Source organism: Xylona heveae (assembly GCF_001619985.1).
Source record: "Xylona heveae TC161 unplaced genomic scaffold L228scaffold_8, whole genome shotgun sequence".
In the NCBI taxonomy this organism is placed as follows: domain Eukaryota; kingdom Fungi; phylum Ascomycota; class Xylonomycetes; order Xylonales; family Xylonaceae; genus Xylona; species Xylona heveae.
This window is the reverse complement of record NW_017264200.1, coordinates 72,011-89,150: the sequence shown is the minus strand read 5'-3', so window position 1 is coordinate 89,150 and position 17,140 is coordinate 72,011. Positions and strand designations below refer to the sequence as shown.

The window sequence follows — 17,140 nt, the reverse complement described above, 5'->3', positions numbered from 1 at the left end:
CAAATGTGATTGGTGGATGTTCCGATTTGGACCTGGCCGCCTTAACGGAAACTTCCATGTTGCCTCAAAGGGAAACCGCAAGTGACTCTGCCCCACGTCAAATCCTCAAAATTTAAATCCTCAAAAAGAACCACAATTTCTCCAAGAGGGTCTTAGCGCAACGTCATCGTGGTCCTCTTTCTCTCTCTCTTTTCCCTCATTTCGATTTAAGGCCACATAAAGGCTGGACCAAGGGAAAATTCTTGGCTGTTTCATCGCAATTATTCCAGCCTTCTTTTCCTCCGAGTTGTGAAGTCGTTGTCTTTTTTCGTTCTGCCATTTCCCCGCTCTCAACATGTCAAACCTCAACTCATGGGAGGACGACCCTGCCGCTCAGGATGACAACCTCTCACGTCAGGCTCAGCAGAGCCTCAATCTGAACAACAACAATCAAGGCGGCGGATTTCGTCCCAGCGTGAACTCATTCCAGCCTGGCGCTGCCTCCTTCACCCCTGGACAGTCGTACCAGGCCTACGGTAACTTCGACCCTGCCGCATATGCGCAATACTACGGCCAGGGCTACGGCGCATACCCTCAATATGGTCAAGGCCAAGGTCAAGGTTACGGTCAATACTACGGTCAGGGTTATCAAGGTGGCTACGGACAAGGCGCCTACGGAGGACAACAACAACAACAACAGGCTTACCAGCCTCAGACTCAGACTCAGCAGCCCCAGCAACGGCAGACACCCGTGATTGCAAAGCGCCCTGAAACCGCATCGCCGCAACCCGATGGTCAGACAGCTCCGGCGAAGCCTGCCGCATCTACCGGTGCTCCCGCTCCCAAGGCCAAGGTGTTGTCAATTGGTGGCGAATCTGCGGCTCCAAAGCCCAAGGTCCTATCCATCGGTTCAACTCCCTCTCCCGCCCCGGCTAAGACACCATCTGCAGCTCCCCCAACTGCCGCTGCTGCCGCAACCGCCCCGCCGGAGGCTGGCGCCAAGGTTGCTGCTGCCAAGGCCATTGAAAAGACTGAAGAAGCGCCCGCCACTAGCGGTAGAACGTCGCCTACTCCCTCAAATGCCGGCAGATCTTCTAGGGCAGAGCGCAGGCAAGCAGAGCGCGAAGCGGATGCGGTTGCCAAGGAACAGGCCGCAGATGTCGACGAGGAGACCCTGGCCGAGATTTACGGCAAGGAACACGTCAACATCATCTTCATTGGTCACGTCGACGCCGGAAAGTCCACTCTTGGTGGTAGTATCTTGTACGCAACCGGCATGGTCGACGAACGGACAATGGACAAGTACAAGCGCGAGGCCAAGGAGGCTGGTCGAGAGACCTGGTACCTCTCGTGGGCTCTCGACCTGACCAAGGAAGAGCGAGCCAAGGGTAAAACTGTCGAAGTCGGCCGAGGCTTTTTCGAGACTGAGAAGCGCAGATATTCTATTCTGGATGCTCCTGGTCACAAGACATATGTGCCGAACATGATTGGCGGCGCTTCTCAGGCCGATGTCGGTATCCTAGTCATTTCTGCCCGTAAGGGTGAATATGAAACTGGTTTCGAAAAGGGTGGACAGACCAGAGAGCACGCTGTCTTGGCCAAGACTCAGGGTGTCAACAAGCTTGTCGTTGTTGTGAACAAGATGGATGACCCAACCGTCCAGTGGAGCAAAGAGCGGTACGATGAGTGCACTACCAAACTGGCCCAATTCTTGAAGTCTGTTGGCTACAACATCAAGGCTGGTAAGTCTTATTTCCCCGCCACCATGTGTCCTCATGCTAATCACTCGTGAAGATGTCATGATCATGCCCGTCTCCGCTCAGACCTGCGTTGGCATCAAGGACCGCGTGCCCTCTGACGTCTGCCCCTGGTATGACGGCCCTTCGCTCTTGGACTACCTTGATTCGATGCAGACGCTTGAACGCAAGATCAAGGCGCCATTCATGATGCCCGTCAGTGCCAAGTACCGTGACATGGGAACTTGGATTGAAGGAAAGATCGAGTCTGGTGTCATCAAGAAGGGAATGACCTACCTTTTGATGCCTAACCGAGACAAGGTCGATATCTCGGGCCTGTATGGAGAATCTGAAGATGAAATCCCTGCTGCCACTTGTGGTGACCAGGTCCGTATCAAGTTGCGGGGAATTGAAGAGGAAGACATCCTTCCTGGTTTCGTTCTTTGCTCGCCAAGACGCCCTGTCCACTGCGTCTCGGCATTTGAGGCCCAGATTGTTCTCCTCGATCTCAAGAGTATCTTGACTGCTGGTTACAACTGCGTTCTGCACGTGCACTCTGCCATCGAAGAAGTTACTTTTGCGGCTCTGCTGCACAAGCTTGAGAAGGGTACCGGTAGGAAGAGCAAGAAGCCTCCGTCCTTTGCCTCGAGGGGAATGAGCATCATCGCTCGCCTGGAGGTGACGGGAGCTGCTGGTGCCGTGTGCGTTGAGAGATTCGAGGACTATGCTCAGCTGGGACGTTTCACCCTCAGAGACCAGGTAAGCGACACATGAAATCAAATGCCTTTGAATCGTCTGGATTGCCCGTGCTGACTTTTCTCGAAAAGGGTCAAACCATCGCTATTGGAAAGATTACCAAGCTCATTACCAACTAAATGTCTTTGAATCGTTCGCGGAGAGTCTGGATTGCTAGAAAAGATGCCAGGCAATATTTGGACGATAACTGATTGTTTATGGTGCATTGCATTTGAGACTGTTCGATGTTGAATAAAGACGTGCAAAAATTAGATCATCTTGCTCCTTTTGGTTACATTATTGCTGAATGTCAAAATATGGTGCATATCAAGTCCAAGCAACCGCATATGATGCTATCGTTATTGCTGGTCTATTCATTACATGTGTGATGTTCAAACTAAGCAACTGGAACGGTGCTGGTAGGCGACTTTGAAAATGTATATTCATGCTAGGTATCATTTGTATCATGTATGTCATTCAGTCATCAGATTCATAATCCACCAGCGCAATGGCAGATGGCCCCGAATTAGCCACAGTAGACTCGTCTTCAGCTGGCGTCTTGAAACCAGCTAGTTCTTCTTCTGTTGTAGAGCTACGATCTTGCGTAGAAGGAGATCCTTCTGTCCTTTTGCGTTTAAGTCCTGAAATAACAAATCGATCTGTTGGCGAAGGGCCCCAGTCCCGCTCGCTGTTCAAAAACGGATCTATAGCAGCCCTTGTGTTGCTGCTGAGTTCTTTATAAAGTTTGTCTCGTATTTCGACTTCCTTTGCGACTTTCCGTTTTTTCTTAGATGACCCCTTCGGTGCTACTTGAATGTCGGATTGCGAATTATCAGACGCGAACAGTGGCCGAGCCGTAGCTTTCGTAATGGACGATGTATCCGCTTCGGAAACGCCAAAATCAATTAATCCCGCACGACGACGGTCTCCTTCAGATTCCTCAAGCAGATCTATGCCCAGACTCAAACGATCACGGAGGTCCTCATCAGCCAGCGCTTGCTTTTCTCGGAGCTTCCGATCCACACGAAATGTGCGCCGGAGCTTCCTGCTTTTCTCATAGGGATCTTCCCAGTCTTTATCACTAGCACGCTTGAGTTCCTCTATCCGATGACTGTCGCTGACAAACCGTCGCCGGTCCTCAACTTTCCCTTCTAATGCCGCAAATGCGTCGTTGCGCATCTGCTCGCGCTCCTCGGGCGTTTGTATCACGAAGTCGCCTTCTTTGACTTTATCCTCGCCTGTATCCCTCTTCTTGGCGCCTTCGGTGACAACGTATGCTGTGTTTTTCGGGTCCGTTTGTATCTCTATCCATCCTCCGCAAGCAGTGTGTTTCATGCGGAAACTATAGATCGGCGTTGAGTAGTAGGCTCCTATTTTCTTCTTCTCCGCATTGAACCGTACGCCTTGGCCAATAATTGTCGGTTTCGGGCAGTGGTTGCACCATATAGCGAACGGCATTTCGAAACGTACGACCAGGACGCCCTGGCCGGCCTTGCGTGCCCGAGCTCCAAGCGCATGTCTACGGGAGTTGTGTCAGCGAGGTTGTGGCTCGAGTATATAGTAGTATTTACGGTGCTCTAAAGAGACATACTTTCCAGCGAGCTTGTTCGCAGATGTCGTTCCTTCATGTTCTGGAGGGACATAGCTTATGTACTCTGTCAGCGGGTTCGTCGTGAGATTTGATTATTTTGAAAGGCATCATTACCGTCCCATGCCTATTGCAAGTTAGCAAGATGTTGATGAGACAGAGCGGTAGAAGTAGACTTACCAAAGCCCTGCATCTTGGATATTTACGGAGCTTTCGCTCCAAATATCACATGGACCTTCAGAATTGCAAGCAATGTGAATCTGTTTGTCAGATACGGACCGATTCGCGTAGTGGAGGATTTGTCGAAAGTTATGACAGATGCCTCAACGTCGCCATGAGACTATTATCGCAAAGTCGGGACGCTATATGCATTTAAGATTAACGTGAAACAGGGTGAATAATGTTGTGTCTGTCCAGCTTCGAGCAGCTGACAAGCCGCAGTTGAAAGAGTAGGCTCCAAAAAGCCGAAATGTAAGACGTACGGCATGCTATTCCATCTAAAAATTGCTAGGTATATATTGTATTTTATTCACTACACTAACAGATGATCAGGTAATCAGATCAGCTCGGCTCAATGGTCTAGTGGTATGATTGTCGCTTTGGGTATAAGCTTCGGCATAACTTAAATGTGACAGGTCTCGGGTTCGATCCCCGATTGAGCCCATCTTTTTTGCTTACTTTTCCTAGCAATAATTTTTATTTTTATTTTTTTCTTTTAATTTTGTTCATTATTTCCGAGAATGTTGAATGTTTAGCATGCTTACTGAAACAACTCTTATTAATTTGATAATTGTTTTGTACAGTGTGATTTTTTGGAGGGGTTAATATTTCTGGGAGTTTTATTCGTAGCGATATGAAATATGAATGATAAGTACGGAACAAGCTTTGTTTGTACTGAACGTTCCCAGCAATCAAGGCTCATATGCTGGACTCACAACTATGTTGGAACAATATACGCATTAAAGTTCATTGTTCTCACAAGATCCAGAAGATCGTAATGTTGACTGTTGCTATTGTAGATTGGCGTGTGCCGCTGTGACAGCTACTTTATCTAATGCGCGAGTTCTCTAGGTATATATGAGAGACATAGACTAATTGATGATCCGCAGATCAAATCTCTATTTAATGCTTAATGCATAGTCTGATGAACAATATCTTGAAGAAAGGCACTTCTTGACGCGCTGCATTGGATGCCATTGGATGCCGTTGTTTGAGCATCCTCAGATGCTAGGCATGAATAGCTGAATGCATATGACTTGACGTGTGGAGGGTTTCCCCTTCGCGGGATGGCAGCGGAGAGTTGCAGCTCCTGAGCATGAAGATAAGCTTTAAAGCCCCTGTCACACTCCATACACGCCATAATTTATTCGGTGTGGGATAAGGCGACAGGATGAATTCTTGACTGTCCGCAAGAGTAACCACAGGTCCTAACACAACGCGGCAGTGTGTTCCATAGATGCAAGTAAAATGGCTCGTTGCAGGGTGGCTTATTCAGGGGCCTGGTTCAACCTCCAAGGCAGCCCATATATTTCTTTGCTCATCGAGATCTGCCTTCGATCTTTCTCCTTCCTTCTGATCGCTAGGAGCTGCAGTGTCTGCCAGATCCAACTCTCCTGATGCCAGTTGCCGCAGGACTTCTTCCACCTTCTCCTTCATCTTTCGTACTCCCTCTGTCTCTTTCTTGCTGCTTTCTAGCTGTTCTTCCATCATTGTGATTAAGCTCTCTCTCGCCTGATGAGGCCTGTACTCATTGATGAGATGATGAGAATTGATGAAGAGTGTCCGCAAATCCTCGATTTTGCGTCCATATTGGTCCGGCGCGATAGAGAGCGTTCCCACAAGCTCTAAAAAGTTGAGCAAGAGCGATTTCGCGAGTTTTCGCAAGTAGAATGTGTGATCAAATGTCCAAGCCGAATGGGTAGTGGAGTCTTGAGGAGACTGCGGTTGCTGAGACGAGTGCGATGGATATAATTGCTCGATGCCTTGGTCGCTGAGCGATGGAAGTATGTCATTGATCTGATTTGGGCGAAGGTATTAGCAAATAAAACGCCCCGTCAAAGAGCAGAGAACTGCTTACATTATATATGTCTCCAAAGCTCCGATAGACACCGTCGGCTGGAGGCTCGGGTGGGATAAGAAATCGAAGCTCTGGAGAAAGATCTGCGATATCGACGTGCTGATCGCTCGTAGTCAGAGCTTCGGAGGTCTCGTCTGACGCGCGTTTGGTCTCGTGTGCTCGCCGGTATTCCTCCAGCCGGGCTAGGTTCGCGGGGGTAAAATACTTGTAAAATGGCGCTGGAGCCGGAAATACGGCTGAGAGAACATTGTTCTGTTGTTGGTCTGCCATATTCCTATCTTCCCTCAAAGCAAAGCGATGTTAAACAGACGGTAGACAGCTACGACGGAAGGTGAAGTTGCGTGGGGAGCGATGACCGAAGGGGTCCAACTCCGCAACCCCAGGCACCGGACCTGTCAACAACCTGTCATCTCACAAAACTATCAGAACTCCATGCTTCCACAACCTGCGTGGAATTGGTTGCAAACCGCATAAGAGTCTACCATGTCATCTCTTGGATAATAATCTACCAATTCTCAATGGCACGCTCAGGTTCAACCTCTGCGAGGCATAGCTCTGAGCTGGCCAATAAGCCAGGTATCCTCGGAGCAATTGCTAGATTTTGGCAGGTACGAAGACAATGTCCCCGAAAGTCAAGTAATCGGGTACTAATTTGGAGAAGAGATCGTATGCTGCAGACTATCTTGGAATCATACTGCTCTTGGTGGCCTCAGCATTGGTACGTGTCTTGGATTGGTTTTCGTATGCTCTAGACTAACAATCTTCAATCAGGTGCAATTCTTCCTTGAGCCTTTCCACCGCATGTTTTCGCTTGACGATCTCGCAATAAAATTTCCTCATGCTGCTGTCGAGCGTGTTCCAGTCTGTCAGTTTTTTGATGCCGGTCATTCCGCTCATGCGCGTCCTGCAAATCTAATAATGTTTCACAGCATACTTATTATTCGTTGCCGGTGCCCTACCATTGATCATCATAATTGTCTGGGTTGTCTTGTTTCGTCCAGGTCTACATAAATCTCACGTTACAATTCTTGGGTTTCTGATTAGGTATGCGGGTCACTTAATCAATTAGGGATGTGTCTTTGCTAAATGCTTCATAGTATCTTATTGACATCTTTCCTCACCGACGTATGTGGTTAATATGTTTCAGGGAGGCATATCAAAGACTCACTCTTTTCTTCCAGGTTGTCAAGAACTCCGTGGGACGGCCACGACCAGATCTCATCTCGCGCTGCAAGCCGGTAAGCACCCCGAGTATATCCCTGCCACGTGTGTACTACATGAACAAGCTGACGATAACCCAGGAAAAAGGTACACCCGAGCACACACTCGTTACGTTTGAAATATGTACAGAGACCGATCATCATGTCCTTCACGATGGGTGGCGAAGCTTTCCGAGTGGACATAGTAGTTTCGCCTTTAGTGGGCTGGGCTATTTGGCGTTGTAGGTGTTTATCATTTTGCTGCTTAGGAGGGTGGGGAGCTAACAACCTTCAGGTTTTTCGGGGGTCAGATGCACGTTCTGAGACCTCGAACTGATTTAGCACGCGTACTCATCGCTCTTGCTCCGTTGCTGGTGGCTACTCTGATAGCGATATCTCGATGTGAAGACTACCGTCACGATGTATACGATGTCACTATTGGTTCATTGCTAGGCATGTTCGTCGCCTGGTTCTCGTATCGGAGATACTACCCAAGCCTCCAATCGATCCAGTGCGACCAGCCCTTTCCAAGCCGTTCAGCTGGGATCCCGTCCGCCTCACTCAGTAAACACCGAGATGAAGAGGAACGTATTGGAAGCGCTCGAGAATTTGCCATTGAAGACCTGGAGGACGATGGCGAGGCTGTTCCTTTGACAGAGCTGGGGCGGGAGAATGGGAGAGGTTAGAAATTGTTTTATTAGCTAGGTTTTATTGTGGTATGACAAACACCACGTTCCTCGAATTTCATCTACACTGTACAACAGTAGTTTATTGTAGGGGTCACGCAAACGCACCTGAAGGTAAAGTCTTGCGCAGAAGCAGGGATTCACGCCTAACAAATCCCCGGCGTTAATGAACTACCGAAGTTCGGCTTTATCGCTACTTTCCGCTCGGGTTTCTTGGGTTTCACCGGCGTGACACTAAACAACCATTGTCATGGTGGAGCCGAATCGTGATAGTCATGCATAATAACACCATTGCCCCCAGATTTTGAAAGCATTTTCACAATAACCAAGTTAGTTTTTTCTCAATGCGTTAGCAATTGATTACTTCTCCGCGTATTGGAAGAATGCCAGAGGCTTCAGGGCGGGCGTCCGCATCCTTTGCGGCTCACGAAAGAAGTCCGCTTCTCCGCCAAACATCAGCTTCGCCATCTGATAACGGAGCTATCGAACGAGGTCCAGATGAATCCAGCAACGGAAATGGAAATGCAATTCCCATCCCGGACGAACCGAGTAATAAGAGACTAATTCTCACTCTGGGAAGCTGTTGGGTCGGTGTCTTTCTTGCAGCGCTTGGTGCGTTCATCTCTTTGTTTTCTTTTTTCTTATTCCGTGAATAACTATGATCCTAACGATGTGCAGACTCTACGATTATCGCGACGCTCACCGCGCCTATCTCGACCTCTTTCAACTCATTATCGCTTCTTTCTTGGCTTGCATCAGCTTATCTGATCGCAAATGCCGCTCTTCAGCCGATAAGCGGGCGCCTCACAGACATCTTCTCTCGCCGTACAGGCTTGGTTTTCTCCAACATCTTCTTCTGTGCTGGCAATCTAATCTGCGGTCTGGCAAAGGAACAATGGGTCATGATACTGGGCCGAATCGTCGCAGGAATGGGCGGCGGCGGGTTGGTGGCCATTGCTACATTTGTGGGATCTGACCTTATTCCTCTACGAAAAAGAGGCGTGTGGCAAGGCATCGGTAACCTCAGCTTTGGTCTGGGCAGTGGTCTCGGTGGTGTCTTTGGTGGCTGGATCAACGATGTCTGGGGATGGAGAATTGCCTTCCTCGTGCAGGTACCGTTTGTGGTTGTCTCTGGGCTTCTTGTCTCTTTCACTGTCAAGGTGCCGGTCAAACAAACAGAGACCTCTCGCGTCAAGCGTATCGATTTTCTCGGCGCATTGGCCCTTGTCACAAGCCTGGTGCTGTTGCTCCTCGGGCTTAATTCCGGTGGAAACTTGGTTCCATGGACACATCCCTTGGTCTTGAGCACACTACCACTCTCCGCGGTGTTCCTGTTGCTGTTCATCTACATCGAGGACAAGGTTGCATCGGAACCAATCATTCCAGTCCGCCTCTTGCTCAATAGGACCGTTCTCTCAGCTTGCCTGACAAACTGGTTCGTTACCATGTCGATCTACGGTCTCCTCTTTTACGGTCCGATCTATTTCCAGATCAAAGGGCTCTCCACAACGGCTGCGGGCGCGCGTTTGATTCCTCAAAGCATCGGCACGGCAATTGGATCTCTGGGATCCGGAATGATCATGAAGGCAACCGGTCGCTACTATTACCTCAGCATGGCTATTCAAGCACTCCTGCTGCTTGGGGGTGCGCTCATTGCCACCATGAACCTGGGTACTCCCGACTGGCCACCGTTTATCTACTTTGCTCTTTGCGGCACCAGCTACGGTGGAATGCTCACCATCACGCTGCTGGCTCTGATCAGCGCAGTCGATCATCAATACCAGGCAGTCATTACTTCTGCTTCATATGCGTTCCGCTCAACCGGTTCCACGATTGGCGTCACCGTTGCCAGTGCCGTCTTTCAGAACATCTTGAAGCGAGATCTCTGGCAGAAATTCGGCGACTATGACAATGCTGCCGAAGTCATTCGCCGTGTCAGAGACAGTTTTGACGAGATTCATCACCTGCCGCCTGGCTGGAAAGAAGGCGTGCTGGACAGTTACATGGACGCCGTGAGAGCCGTCTTTGTGACTTCCTTGGGTATTGCGGTGCTAGGCACCCTCGCGAGCCTCGCGATGCGAGAACATACGTTGCACAACAACCTCGCCAGGAAGTAATCGCCTCCAAACCTAATGCAACAGATACGAGCTTGTAGATGAATACATAGTTGAGCGCAGCTTTATTTTCAAATAAGTGGGGTACTAGACTTCCGATTCACGACTTCACCGAGCAAAAAAAAGCATCCAAGTTTAGACATTTGCTAGGTTTAGCTAGACACAATAGAAACACGAGCAAAGATTTAAAAAAAAAATTATTGGGCAATCTAATTTTCCTAAGACGCTGAGCCACCGAGCAAACAGATAAATGTGACGCCCCGAAACAACCTCATAGCAATCGCAAACCCAAACAAAGACCTCTAAAGTATCGTAAATACTGTAATTAGATTCTCCCCTAGTCTGAATCATTAGATTCGAATTAACCATGAAAGAAAGAAGCTAGCGTACTACTACACTAGGAAATTCTGCAAAATCCTCATTGAACGTCTACACATGTCTCAGATCCGTATCCTAGCCCCCATTTCCGCGAACGGTCTGACAGTGTGTCTTTTTCTTTGCCTTCAGATTACAGCCATTGGTTGGCCGCTGGCGGGCTGCCTTGGGGCGTTGGGCTTTAAAAGCCTCCCCGAGGGCCCGCTGGCCTAGCGCGGAGAATCTCAGATGCGAGCCGAATTACCAACTTCGCAAGTAAAAGTCCCCTTTCGGTTTCCCTTGGACCCCTCGTTTCTCTCTGCCAAGCCTGCAAGCTTGGCCAACCGAGTACTCCTCGCTCGTACAGAGTACCCTCAACGCCAGCCCAGCTAACAGACCTTTGGACGCACACACGACATCCCAATGCAATTGACGTCACTACCCGGCTCTTGAAACCAGTCTGTGCGCACACCGCACAGCACCGCACCGCCTACATTCCACGCGTACTCTGTACGCCGATACGTGGGCAGTTCCAGTGGTATGCCATGTGGGGAATTAATAGAGAGTAAACGAATGAACCTGTGAATAAATAGAAAGATAGAAAAAAATCTTGATTTGCGCGCCAGGGTGCAATACATCGTCTCATATATAAACTCCCTACATTTATATCCGTCCCTCACACCACACTACACTCCATACAAGTCAAATCCCGATAGCCACACCTACGTCGTCTACGGCACAAGACATAGAAGACAAACCCAGTCTAATCCGCACCAAGTGAGTCTGCCAAACATCTACTTGAATGTGATAAGGGAGGGGAAGGAAAAAAGCAATAGGCTTACAATGTTGTAAGATTCAAGACTTGAAAGACGGTACTTTTAGCGCAAAGAAAGAGAAGAAAACGAAAATGCATACAGTCGATACATCCAACGCGTTGACGACGCTGAACAACAAGCCTTCTGCCACGTCCTCGGCCGCGAGCTCGGTCTCGTCAATCACGAAGCCTGGTGGCGTGACGCCGGGCCAGAATAAATGCTTTTCTTGCGACGGGGTGGACTGCTGCTGCATTCCTATTCCGTGCTCCATCATGTAACTTAAATGGGAGGGAATTTTTTCACATGGGACTCGCATGAAGTGCTAAGAAAGAGCTCTGGATCGAGAACTAGCTGGACGGGATTACATTTTATGGGTTCACATGGCTTGGACACAATCTTTTGAAGTCGCTGGAGTATGCGTATATCCATCAATGGTTTGAAAATACTTATTCTCGGAAACCTTTTGAGATTGAACGCTGGAAATGGCGATCAGGAACTGGAGTTAGGATTCTTGTGTTGGATAGGATGATAGTATAATACAGTCTCCAACCATTTTATGCTTGATACAGAAAGGAAAAAGAAAATAAAAAAAGTCCTGCCCAATTACTTTTCTCTCAATGCCGTGACAGACAATGCGACAATGCCAAATTCGCAGAAAAGGTTGTTGGGTATCCATGCGGTGCTAAAAAATAAATAAACAAAACGATACAAAGCCCAACTTTGCCCTATTGACAATGCAAATTACCAACTCAACAGGGGATGGCTTCCTTTCGGGCGCGACGAATAATTTATGCGTTATTTGGCCCGTTCGTCTCGGTGGCCACAGACAGGGTCTTCACCATCCTAAAGCAAAAGGTCAGCATGGCCATAGCTCAGTCCCCCAATTCGGCAGCACGCATTGCATACCTGGAAGATTCGAGTAAAAACTCCTCATTTAAACTTTCAAGCTGTGTAACTTGCAGACTTAGACCAGCCATCTATAAGAAGAGAAAGTCAGCTTGGGGTTCTTAAATACGGTCGCTCCGCGAGTGGAAAAGAGGAACAAGAGGGGGGAAGCCTAACAGTTCCCTCAATGGAGAGACTATTCTCCTCTCCTCCTCCCGGGAGAGTCTCCCCATCTGCCCACTTACCGACCGGGCTTTTAACCCTACGTGTCTTCATTTCGGTGAGCTCAGCTGCGGTCACCTTTAATTCTGCCTGAACTTCAATCAATCGCATACGAGACCGTTCTTGCTGTGCGAGCATCTCGGTTTTGAGGGCATCCCGGGCCAAGTTGGCTGCCTTGATCTCCTCGCGCAGTGCAAGGACCTGCTGAATACACCGCGCATTAAGATCCCGTAAACTTTCCTCCGAAGATTGAGTTGAGCTGGATGAGGTTGATCCACTCATTGACAGATCGGAGGTCGTGCTAACAGCTGACTCCGTCTGGACGCTATCGCTGCGAGGCCGACTGACTTCTTCTACGTGGCCCTCGCCGTTCCGAGTGTCGAGTGCGACCTTTTTAGCTTTGTTGCTCCGCTTTCGCCTTCGGCGAGCGGATTTGGTGCTCGGAGGCGTATCTGCATTCTGCTGAGTCCCCTCAGTAAGCGATTTGATCTGTTGCTGATGATCTTCTTCTATACGCTCGAGAGTGAGACGATGAGAGCTTTCCAATTGGTCGATCTTCTCAGCGAGTTCTTTGTCTGCCGCTTCTTTCTCAGTCTTAATGGCGGCATGATTAGCGGCTCGAAGCTCCTCAATCTTTCCAGAGAGTAATTTCTGGAATTCATCATCGCGATCCTGCAGACTTCTCTGATGATTAGTTTCCAGGATTTGGATTTCCTGTCTATGTTCGTTTTCTCTCTTTTCAGCTTCCGCCAGCTTCGCGAGGACCACAGACATTTCGCTATCGTGCTGGGACCTGAGCTTGTCAATGAGCTCGGTGTCCAACGTCTTGCTGTTTTCGAAATCTTTTAATTGACTCTGCAGAGTTTCAACCTCTGATTTGTGGGAACCTTGCAGCTCGAGGAATTTTCGATTGATCTCCGTAACCTTCTGCTCGGAAGATTCCAGCTGCGCTTTCAATGTCACAGTGTTATCCTCGTTGGAAGATTTGAGTTCATTCATGGCCGAATCATGCTCTGTCTTGAGACGCTCCATGCCTTCATGAAACTTTTCACTCTCCTTTGCAGCATCCTCGCGCAAATCTCGCACTGCCTGTTCCGATGCATCAAGTGCAGCTCTCAGCTCATTTAGTTTAGAGTTGAAAGTGCTGGCAGAACTTGCGTTTGCTGCTGAGAGTCTTTCTTCATTCCCGAGTTCGAGATTCTTAATAGCTTTCTCGTGTGCCGCCTTGAGATCATCAATCTTCTTTTCATAGTTGGTCGATTGGATCATCAATGATTTACGTGAGCTTTCAAGTTCATTATTTGCACTCTCAAGCTCCGACTGTAAATGTGAAATCTGAGTAAAAGTCAGAGCTGATCTGGGCTCCAAGTGGTGATCCAATTACCTTGAGAGTTGTTGCATTTTCCAATTCTTTATAAGATTCGCGAATTTTGGAGAGTTCGGATTCCGCAGCTTCCCCTTTGTCTTGCCAAGAAGCAACCTAGAAACATTTGGTCAGCATTGAGGGTGACTTTTTTCCCATTGAGAAACTGACTTTATCCGTCAATTCTTGCTCAGTGGCTTCGCTTGATGCTTGGAATGTCTTCAATTCAGACTGGGCTGCTTTCAATTTCTCTTCAAGCTCGGATATCTGTACCAATGTCAGTACTCTCAAAGACACTTACAGACTGAAGAGAAGACTCACCGCATCCGCCGCACTTCTGTCAAGTTCTTGAGACTGACGAAGCTTTTCAGAAACTTCATTGGCCGTCTGTATCTGCTGTTCGAGGTCTGAGATCTGCTCAATGTTAATGGCAAACTCAAATAACTTCAAATACCATTTGACCCACTCTTGTCTTCAAATATTTTTCATTGGCATCATGTGCCTCACGGAGACTATTCAATTCGGTTTCTGTTGATGCTAGTTTTCTTTCAAGCACCCGCACCTAGCGATTATCAGATAATTGATTTGTGCTTTCATTTGAAGTGAGATTTCTTGCCTCCTTAAATCTTTGCTCTGCTTCAAGAGATCGAGTCTCGGCAGAGCTCAATTTGCGCTGCAGTTCCAGAATCTGGAAGAGTTAGCTTCCTGCATTCCCCAAGGATTTGGAGGCACCGACTTCTTCATGAGAGCTCTCTTGGAGAGACTTGTGCGCATCTTGAATTTCCTGTAATTGTTTTTTCGAAAGATCCAATTCATTGCGAACGCTCATTGTCTAAATTCCAATGTTAGTATTGTAAGTATTTTTAGCTTTTGATTTCGCTCCATACCTTCTCGTGAGAAGCTGACTGATCTGCAGACCGCGCCTCATGCACATCGCTGAGGTCTTTCTTTAGTGTGGCCAACTCCTTTTCGACGGCGAGAACCTGCATGTTTCGTTAGCGACTGTATAAATGCTGAAGCCAGAAATCCCTTACCATCTTATAATTCTCTTCGGATTCCGCCACTTGCGTGTCTCTAGTTTGCTGCAACTCAAGCTGTGACGCTTGGAGCGCACTTTCCAGTTCCCGAGTCTGGAATATAGAGTTAGTATTGGTTAAAGAAAGGATTAACATCCAGTCCCTACCTGCGTCTCAGATTTCTCACGGATTGCGCTTAAAGATTGACGAAGATCTGTCAGCTCCGACTTTGCAGCATCAAGTTGTTCCTGTGAGGTTTTGCTCTGTAGCGGACGTTAGAACCCGGTACGGTGACTTCTGCGAATCGCTTACTTGAGTCTCGCTTTCGTTTCGAAGTTTTTCATTTGTTTCCGTGGCTGTACGAAGTTCATCCTCAGCGAGACGGAGCTTCTCGTTGAGAGTCTTGGACTAGCCTTCAGTTAGAGACACGCATCAACATTTGATTTAAGTGGCCCACCTCTGCTGCTAGTGTGTCATTTGCTTTTCTCTCTTGCTTCAATTCATGGATTTCGGCTTCAGCAGAATGAAGCCTTTGCTGTAAGGCGGCAGCCTTCATCAAATATGTTAGTAATCCTGAGAGTATAACGTCATAATACGTACCTCATTTTGTTGCTCAGAAACGGCGGTCACCTTGGCGTCCTGGATTCCCTTCAGCTCCGATTCTGTTGAATCAAGCTTCGCTTGAAGGCTTGCTAACTACGATGACGGTAAGTAACAGCAAAGCTAAGTATAAGTTGAAAGAACTTACCTCTTTTTGAGTTTGTTCTAGGGTCAACTTCAACTCCTGAGCTGCTTTATCGGAGACATTTGGTTGATGCTCCATTGTATTTACTTTTGAATCAACTTTGGACAATGCAGACGCAAGAGATTCGTTTGTAGATTCAAGCTCTTTGATACGAGCTTCCAATACATCCCGTGCTTTTGCTTCACGCAATAATTCACTCACCGCTTCCATCTCTCTGAGGCGCAGCTGGAAGCCGTCGCCCTCGCTGGTGTGAGGGGATTCATCCACCTTTGTAAGTCCGCTATTGTTGAACGTTGGAGCCCCACTTACGGTGTTGGATCGCTTTCTCCCGAAGACCGGGCGTTGCAAATCGCTGTTACTCCTTGTTTGAACTGCAGGCGCGTTGGAGCGATCAATAATCGGCCTAGAAGACTGCGTAGTTGACGTCCCTGAATCCGTTTCTTTATCCGAACTAAATGTGCGACGTGGAGCGGCAGGACCGGGCTTGCGAATGCTTGGGGTGACAACGTTCTTCACAGCGCTAGGCTGTACTCTAGGCATGCTCTTTGCAGAACTTATAGCGTTTGCTCGAGTTGAGCCAACAGTTCGACTGACAGGTGGAATTGTGTCTCTTGATAACCGTGCGCTGGTGGGAGAGGGTCGAGATATTTTGTTGGAGGCGGGCTTGACCATGCTCCGCTCAGAGAGACTTGAGCGTTTTGAAGCAGTGGTCTCAACTGAACTTTTACTTTCATCCCCAGAGCTGATGGATGGCCGTGACCTGTGGCCTAATCTGCTTTGACTTGCTGTGGCAGTCGGAGCAGTAGTTTTCCGCGCTGCTATCGGAGTAGGTCGCGCCGATTGCTTGGGATCAGAGCTTGTCGGCGCAGACCGAGAGCTCGACGAGCTTGTAGCTTTGGTGTATGACGGTTGACTAACCGTAGTCGGCCGCCTTGATGTTCCTACAGGAGGTTTTGAAGGTGTGGATGTTCTTGTAACCCCAGGAGCAGGGCGTGATGCATTAGAAGTTTTTCGTTCCAAGTTCACCGGAGTACTGCGGGTTCCACCAGTTGACTTTCGCGATGTAGTAGTTTGGGACCCTGAAATAGGGTTACCGGCGTCCTTGGCCCGATCCGCCATTCTGAAAAGCGGTCGACCAGCCCAGTTCCGGTCGCCACTCGTATCGCAGGATTAGACCAGAGAAGTAGGAGTTATAGTCTGTGCGAAGCGGTCGAGAGAAAGCGGCAGAGAAGCTACTACGCAGCCTCGTTAGTCAATTTTCAGGGCCAAAGAGGAAACGCAACGTGCCAGGTCTGGAAAAGGTCTAATTATGCCAACATATCAACACTCTATTGATCGTAAAGCGTGCGCGGAGACTTTCCGCACATTTTGGAAGAGGGGCTGAGGTGGGAGTAGCGAAAAGGTTGATGCCCAAACTTACCGGCACTTTTTTGGATGAGGTCTGGCTTTAAACGGCTCCAAAAGCTTTATGGAAATCCAATACCATTAGAATGGAAGCGTCAAGTTATGAAGATCCACGAATGACGGAGTGGAAATAGGTGACAGAAAAATAACACGCTTCTACTAATGCTACGCGTCAAGCGGTTGGCCGCTAAAGTTGGGCAAGAGCGGCGTCCGAGGTTCCTT

The 17,140-nt window shown here is 48.5% G+C and overlaps 7 protein-coding genes and 1 non-coding gene across 8 annotated transcripts; 4 read left to right on the top strand and 4 right to left on the bottom strand.

Moving 5' to 3' along the window:
• Positions 1-108: 108 nt before the first annotated feature.
• Positions 109-2,975, top strand: L228DRAFT_248753 (hypothetical protein). Its single transcript, XM_018332922.1, has 3 exons — positions 109-1,721; positions 1,774-2,474; positions 2,543-2,975. The coding sequence occupies exons 1-3, from the start codon at positions 335-337 to the stop codon at positions 2,588-2,590; spliced, it is 2,136 nt and encodes a 711-aa protein (XP_018186563.1). The 5' UTR covers positions 109-334; the 3' UTR covers positions 2,591-2,975.
• L228DRAFT_164655 (hypothetical protein) lies at positions 2,760-3,982 on the bottom strand. The gene has a single exon (XM_018329414.1). The coding sequence runs from the start codon at positions 3,906-3,908 to the stop codon at positions 2,928-2,930; it is 981 nt and encodes a 326-aa protein (XP_018186562.1). The 5' UTR covers positions 3,909-3,982; the 3' UTR covers positions 2,760-2,927.
• A 624-nt stretch (positions 3,983-4,606) lies between these two features.
• Positions 4,607-4,701, top strand: L228DRAFT_t105. Its single transcript has one exon. It is a non-coding gene; the product is annotated as a tRNA-Pro (tRNA).
• A 359-nt stretch (positions 4,702-5,060) lies between these two features.
• L228DRAFT_222048 (mediator of RNA polymerase II transcription subunit 7) lies at positions 5,061-6,426 on the bottom strand. Its single transcript, XM_018330290.1, has 2 exons — positions 6,116-6,426; positions 5,061-6,054 (listed from the first exon to the last, which is right to left on the bottom strand). Exons 1-2 carry the CDS (start codon positions 6,383-6,385, stop codon positions 5,530-5,532), a joined length of 795 nt encoding a protein of 264 aa, XP_018186561.1. The 5' UTR covers positions 6,386-6,426; the 3' UTR covers positions 5,061-5,529.
• An 82-nt stretch (positions 6,427-6,508) lies between these two features.
• L228DRAFT_284087 (acid phosphatase/Vanadium-dependent haloperoxidase) lies at positions 6,509-8,161 on the top strand. Its single transcript, XM_018336187.1, has 8 exons — positions 6,509-6,723; positions 6,777-6,833; positions 6,887-6,980; positions 7,045-7,159; positions 7,213-7,240; positions 7,297-7,353; positions 7,417-7,556; positions 7,610-8,161. Exons 1-8 carry the CDS (start codon positions 6,634-6,636, stop codon positions 7,998-8,000), a joined length of 972 nt encoding a protein of 323 aa, XP_018186560.1. The 5' UTR covers positions 6,509-6,633; the 3' UTR covers positions 8,001-8,161.
• A 71-nt stretch (positions 8,162-8,232) lies between these two features.
• Positions 8,233-10,293, top strand: L228DRAFT_222045 (MFS multidrug transporter-like protein). Its single transcript, XM_018330289.1, has 2 exons — positions 8,233-8,612; positions 8,679-10,293. The coding sequence occupies exons 1-2, from the start codon at positions 8,384-8,386 to the stop codon at positions 10,115-10,117; spliced, it is 1,668 nt and encodes a 555-aa protein (XP_018186559.1). The 5' UTR covers positions 8,233-8,383; the 3' UTR covers positions 10,118-10,293.
• A 705-nt stretch (positions 10,294-10,998) lies between these two features.
• Positions 10,999-11,884, bottom strand: L228DRAFT_248749 (hypothetical protein). The gene is made up of 2 exons (XM_018332921.1): positions 11,322-11,884; positions 10,999-11,245 (listed from the first exon to the last, which is right to left on the bottom strand). The coding sequence occupies exon 1, from the start codon at positions 11,552-11,554 to the stop codon at positions 11,324-11,326; it is 231 nt and encodes a 76-aa protein (XP_018186558.1). The 5' UTR covers positions 11,555-11,884; the 3' UTR covers positions 10,999-11,245; positions 11,322-11,323.
• Positions 11,885-12,241: 357 nt separating this feature from the next.
• Positions 12,242-13,762, bottom strand: L228DRAFT_164572 (hypothetical protein). The gene has a single exon (XM_018329413.1). It carries the CDS (start codon positions 13,657-13,659, stop codon positions 12,277-12,279), a length of 1,383 nt encoding a protein of 460 aa, XP_018186557.1. The 5' UTR covers positions 13,660-13,762; the 3' UTR covers positions 12,242-12,276.
• Between the last annotated feature and the right edge of the window lie 3,378 nt (positions 13,763-17,140).

Coding starts and splice junctions, on each gene's coding strand:
- L228DRAFT_248753 (XM_018332922.1), top strand. CDS start 335: ATGTCAAACCTCAACTCATGGGAGGACGACCCTGCCGCTCAGGATGAC. Junction 1,722..1,773: donor TGGCTACAACATCAAGGCTG/GTAAGTCTTATT, acceptor TCACTCGTGAAG/ATGTCATGATCATGCCCGTC. Junction 2,475..2,542: donor GTTTCACCCTCAGAGACCAG/GTAAGCGACACA, acceptor TTTCTCGAAAAG/GGTCAAACCATCGCTATTGG.
- L228DRAFT_164655 (XM_018329414.1), bottom strand. CDS start 3,908: ATGCCGTTCGCTATATGGTGCAACCACTGCCCGAAACCGACAATTATT.
- L228DRAFT_222048 (XM_018330290.1), bottom strand. CDS start 6,385: ATGGCAGACCAACAACAGAACAATGTTCTCTCAGCCGTATTTCCGGCT. Junction 6,055..6,115: donor GCTTTGGAGACATATATAAT/GTAAGCAGTTCT, acceptor CGCCCAAATCAG/ATCAATGACATACTTCCATC.
- L228DRAFT_284087 (XM_018336187.1), top strand. CDS start 6,634: ATGGCACGCTCAGGTTCAACCTCTGCGAGGCATAGCTCTGAGCTGGCC. Junction 7,160..7,212: donor ATTCTTGGGTTTCTGATTAG/GTATGCGGGTCA, acceptor AATGCTTCATAG/TATCTTATTGACATCTTTCC. Junction 7,354..7,416: donor TCATCTCGCGCTGCAAGCCG/GTAAGCACCCCG, acceptor ACGATAACCCAG/GAAAAAGGTACACCCGAGCA.
- L228DRAFT_222045 (XM_018330289.1), top strand. CDS start 8,384: ATGCCAGAGGCTTCAGGGCGGGCGTCCGCATCCTTTGCGGCTCACGAA. Junction 8,613..8,678: donor TGTCTTTCTTGCAGCGCTTG/GTGCGTTCATCT, acceptor AACGATGTGCAG/ACTCTACGATTATCGCGACG.
- L228DRAFT_248749 (XM_018332921.1), bottom strand. CDS start 11,554: ATGGAGCACGGAATAGGAATGCAGCAGCAGTCCACCCCGTCGCAAGAA.
- L228DRAFT_164572 (XM_018329413.1), bottom strand. CDS start 13,659: ATGATCCAATCGACCAACTATGAAAAGAAGATTGATGATCTCAAGGCG.